Source organism: Spinacia oleracea, chromosome 6 (genome assembly GCF_020520425.1).
Source record: "Spinacia oleracea cultivar Varoflay chromosome 6, BTI_SOV_V1, whole genome shotgun sequence".
Lineage (NCBI taxonomy): Eukaryota > Viridiplantae > Streptophyta > Magnoliopsida > Caryophyllales > Amaranthaceae > Spinacia > Spinacia oleracea.
Window position 1 is genome coordinate 138746863 of NC_079492.1, and position 4936 is coordinate 138751798.

The window sequence follows — 4936 nt, forward strand, 5'->3', positions numbered from 1 at the left end:
GTCATGTTTATTCCAAAATGCTGCTATTTCAGCCAACACCATCAAAACTGAATTTTACAGTCTTACCTCTATAACAGATTAACAGCTTCTGAGTTCCCTGTAAATTTGCTAATTGACTGTAACTTCCGAAAACACGACAAAAACAGGAATTAGAACAATGAATAAACAAAAGGGTTACTGAAATCTGGACTTGAGATGCAACTAGTGTTTTTATAATAACAAAAGGCATCAAACAACCACGTTAGTCCCCGTTTAGGCATAAAGAAGCCAGATTTCGGATTCCTTGAAGATCATTAGGCTACAAATTAACCAAATCAAGAATGAAATTAAGATCTTCGATACTCAAGTCACGATAGCGACACTTTGTACCTAACACCAAAAGGACCTAATAGAATAACATGATTTTCCATTTATAAATGATATGAGGTACAACTTCTCTACATTTCAATATACCCATACCCTTTTTCTTTATAGTGGGTAGTCAGTGGGATCCAAAGATTTTCAACATGGAAATGTTTTCTGGAGATAATAAAACTACAGATAAAATTAATACAGTAAACTGAAAAATAAAGCACATGAACTAATTAACACTAACAAAATGCTTCTAATATTTTTTTTTGTTTTTTTTTATCTCTATTGTTCACAAGTTTTATACTTCAATGACCTCACCTCCCTTACATACACCGACATCTACAAGCATAGTCCCGTTCGTCCTTGATTTCAATACTCTGCAGCAATTCCTTCTTGGAGACTGTTGGAAATCAGTAAAAAAAGAAAATGAGCATCAATCAAAATATTCTTTCACATGTCATGAGAAAATCAATCTTGATAGTAACAAATAATAACGATGCTGATGAAATTGCTTTCCCGTTAAGTACTCGTATCACTTTCCCGGGACATGGTTATTAAAAAATGACATTGAAAAAGCCTGCCAATCTCTTTGGATAGCAACGCAAATCAATTAGCTTTTCGAACGTGATATTTGATCAAAATAGTTTTGAGTGGTTCCGTTCGAAGTTAAAATAATGCAATTGCGATTTGCAAGGTCTTAGATCGCAATGCATTACCAAAAAGCCTCTTAAACATTCAGCTTACACATGCAAAAAAGTATTTGAATATGTCTAATAAGCATACATCACTAACAACCAACTTTCTGTGACATTGATGACAATGCAAATTTTGGCTACTTCTTGGGCAACAATGCAGAACACAAGGCTCTTTGAAATGTGCACTTCCAAATGAGATGGCACATGAAGACTGACTAGTGATTAGTAGGAGTTTTAATCTGTATTAGGCCGGACAATATTGTGGGGGCTAGCCTTAATGATGCATTTAAAGCTAAATGGAGTGTAAAATATTCTCAAATGCACGATTACAAATGCAAGACAAAGAATTTGATTAAAGCAACAAAAGAGATGTAATACAATGAAAATGGAACTTACCCTAGTCCACAATAGTGGATCTTGTTTCTTGTAGACTATGACCTTATCAATCGTTGAAGGCTCAGTCATTCTCCATCGGCAAAGCGGGTGTTGCACACGATGCCGCAAGTACTCGCTCACTGTCTGATTCTTCTCCTGATCAAATCTAGCTTTCGACAAGTAATAAACAAAGGGCTTCTGGCAAGGATTTCGGGCCACGGGACGAGTGTTGAATGCATACGCCGTGTAGTCAGCCCGTCTATACCAATTCAAGAACGTCCTTGTAGGCATCTCCATCTCACGGGGCGATAATACACCCCGTATTATTTGAACAGCAAAACCCCAAGACACCGAGATGGTCCATTTCTTCGGTTTGTAGTAGCATACAGATTGCTGCATAAGGCCAGCAGAATCCAACTTCATCGGGACCATAAGTCGTTGTATGGCTTGAACCTGAGTCGCGTTCGGGAAGATGGGTTCTACCACGTCCAAGTGATGCAGGGATACAAACGGCGTAACAGGGTGTGCAGCTAGCAATCCAAATAAGTTTCCATAGACATCATACTGGTTTTTTGCCAAGTTCCACCAAGAAAGGTTTGCTGTTAGGAATTATTAAAGACCAATAACTACAAATATTATCATACAATCAATCTACATATATATATATATAGCATTATTTGTGTAACCACAAGCTAATCAAACAATGCGCCTGTTTTGCTTGTAATTAGGAACTTGAGCATTTGTTGGTTATAAAAAAATGTAGGATATGAGGGGGAAACAATGTTCACACATACCCATTCATACTTCACACAAACCAATACCCCATCTAGAACTCTTTCGCATTAACTTCGAAAAATTTACCTATATGCTAGTAAAAAGTCAATTTTGTTAAGTAATTACTCTTATAAGTTTAAATTAGTTTTAACCGGTAAAAATTGGTTGAGCTCATCGAACTAGCCAAGCTAAAAGAACACTTCCTATAATAAAATTAAAGCATTTACAGTAAGATAGTTCAAGGTCCCTAGGTGAGGGGTCAATGTAGGCTGACCAACCTTTTGCTTTAGGGCAACAGTTATTTTCCAAATACAGCTTGCGTATTAACTACTTAATTTGTACTCCTAAAACTAGGTTATATACACATAAACTCCTAGTACTAATCTCACCGACAATCCCAAATAGAATTTTAAAAACATTAAAAACCTTATTAAACCTCGAAGAGCTCAGAATCACACAGTTCTGCCTTAACCAGGATAATCAGTGAGCGGTGCTCTACACGCGCGAAAACAATAAAAGTGGGCCTAACAAAACGTTGGAATTCACAAATGTGGGTCCCACACCACTCAATCTCATTATATGCCAAAAGAAACAGGTCACTCTAAACTCAATTTTCACAATTTTAGCACCAAAATTGAGCAAATATACTACGCCACAAAGTTGCCCATTTCTTCAATCATTTCACTTGCATTTCCCATTTCCAATTTCACCAAAGTTTGTTTTACCCAATTATTTACAATTAAAGCAAGTAAAAGTTTCTTACTAAGATTTTTCAACAATTTACCAAACTTGACCCAATTTCCACAATCAACAAACAAGGTGACAAATTCCCAATCACTTGAAGTTGAAACACTTCCAATTCAACATCAACACTAACCAAATTATGACCAAATGTCGTCTACATTATTGCCCTTGCGATTTCTCTATAAGGCACAACAAAATGAACCAAAAAAAGAAAGGTAAAAGAACAAGAATGAAGTAAAAACTGAGTTAATACCTGATGAAAACCGAGTTCTTTAGTGAGTGGAACACCGAGTTCAGCCATGCAAGCTTGCATTCGATCATCACTACCATAAAGAACAGGATACCTTTGAATACACCTATCTTGCATCTTCTCCAAAGCAACAGCTAAAGGATAACTAATAGCAAACCCACCACCACCATACGCCATTGCATAAGAGAAATATATATTCTGCAAATGACTCTCTGAATTACTCCCTATGTAATAATACTGTCTATGATCATACTTGTTCAATACTCGAACCAAATTGTCCGTCACAAACACGGTGTCGTCGTCTCCCATTACGAACCACCGTACATCTTTAATTCCTAGCCTCAATGTCTCGGAAATTATCCGGGAGATCCGTATCGCCGACCGATGACCTTGTTTGTTAGTGTACCTGAACTTTGAGGTGTCCTCGGAGATTCTAATTTCCGGCAGATTTTCATCTGGGTCGCTCTTTTCAACTTCTCCGTCAAGCCATACAATGCCTCTCATCTCGGATTTGTTGTACCAAATCTTGATGTATTCTTTTCTACCTTCCCATAAGCTGGCCGACCCGCCAATGCCGAATACTATGTGTGATATGTTCGTCGTCCCGGGCCCGGTGTCGGTCTCGACCTTGGCTAATTTTGTTTTAGTAATAGAGGTTGTTGAAGTTGCTAGCTTCCGGTGTTCGTTTTCGGTGGAGGTGGAGTTGGAAAGAGAGAGGACGGAGGAGATGTGGTGTTGGTTGTGGTGGTGGTGGCCGAGGGGGTCGAATGTGGTGACGGTGGGGAGGTCGCAAGGGTGGGGATTGGAGACGAGTTTGAGGGTATAAACAAGATAAGTGACGGAAACAGAGAGGATAAGCCATAGCATGAGTTTAGGGAAAAGGGTTCTGTTTTGGTTGGAACCCCCGACATTGACGGACGATGGGCTTCTCATCTGATCCCAAATCAGCTTCTCCGGATCTTTGTGAGAAAACTTCATCCCGGAGATTATTGAATTGAATAGAATTGGTTTAGTTTTCTGGGTAATTACCCAGAAAAATTAAAAAAATGAAATAATTAAAATGAATTGTTTCAGCTGAGAAATATAAGGGGGGGGGGGGGGGGGGATAAGAGTCCGGATCTAAAGGGGTGTTTTAAAGAAGAGATAGAAAATGAATGTAGAATGACGGTGGTGGGGGGTGGGGGGTGGGGGGTGGGCGGTGGCGGGATTGATTAATTAGGGCGGAGTAATGGTGGTGGAGGTGGTGGGTGTTATTGAAGAGAAGTAATGGAAAAGATAAAAAGGGGAGAGTGCATTGCTGCCAGGTTGCACACTGTAGTCAGCAGATTACAGCCAACAAAAATGGGAAGAGGAGAGAGAAAGAAGAGAGAGGAAGAGAGAAGTGTGTTGTGTTGCAAAAATTGCATTTGATACTCTTTGGTTAGATTTCCTTTTTATTGTAGGAGGTAGCTGGGTATCATGTTACCAGCAATCATAAATAAATCTAATAAATCAAATCTAATAAATAATCTATCTGCTTATCATTAAAATAAATCCAAGTTTTATGATATTTTTAAAAAAATTATCATTCTTGTTTTTCATATGTTAGATTTAGGTGTGTTTTGGTTTCTCAATCTATATTTGACCCATACATAACTCGACAAAAAAAAAAAACATACCATTATACAGTAATTATATTTCACTTTTTGTTATTAATTTCAAAATCAATATGATTAGCGTAAATAAGAATTTTAAAATTTAATATACG

At 37.9% G+C, this 4936-nt stretch overlaps 1 protein-coding gene across 1 annotated transcript; it reads right to left on the reverse strand.

Moving 5' to 3' along the window:
• Window positions 1–386: 386 nt before the first annotated feature.
• On the reverse strand, window positions 387–4600 carry LOC110784939 (uncharacterized). Its single transcript, XM_021989376.2, has 3 exons — window positions 3193–4600; window positions 1443–1985; window positions 387–751 (listed from the first exon to the last, which is right to left on the reverse strand). The coding sequence occupies exons 1-3, from the start codon at window positions 4165–4167 to the stop codon at window positions 650–652; spliced, it is 1620 nt and encodes a 539-aa protein (XP_021845068.2). The 5' UTR covers window positions 4168–4600; the 3' UTR covers window positions 387–649.
• Between the last annotated feature and the right edge of the window lie 336 nt (window positions 4601–4936).

Bases quoted from the DNA above. Each gene is read 5' to 3' on its own strand.
- LOC110784939 (XM_021989376.2), bottom strand. From the start codon at position 4,167: ATGAAGTTTTCTCACAAAGATCCGGAGAAGCTGATTTGGGATCAGATG. The intron at 1,986-3,192 runs GTATTAACTCAG...GCAAAAAACCAG, and splicing joins AAGAACTCGGTTTTCATCAG to TATGATGTCTATGGAAACTT. The intron at 752-1,442 runs GTAAGTTCCATT...GATTTCCAACAG, and splicing joins ATCCACTATTGTGGACTAGG to TCTCCAAGAAGGAATTGCTG.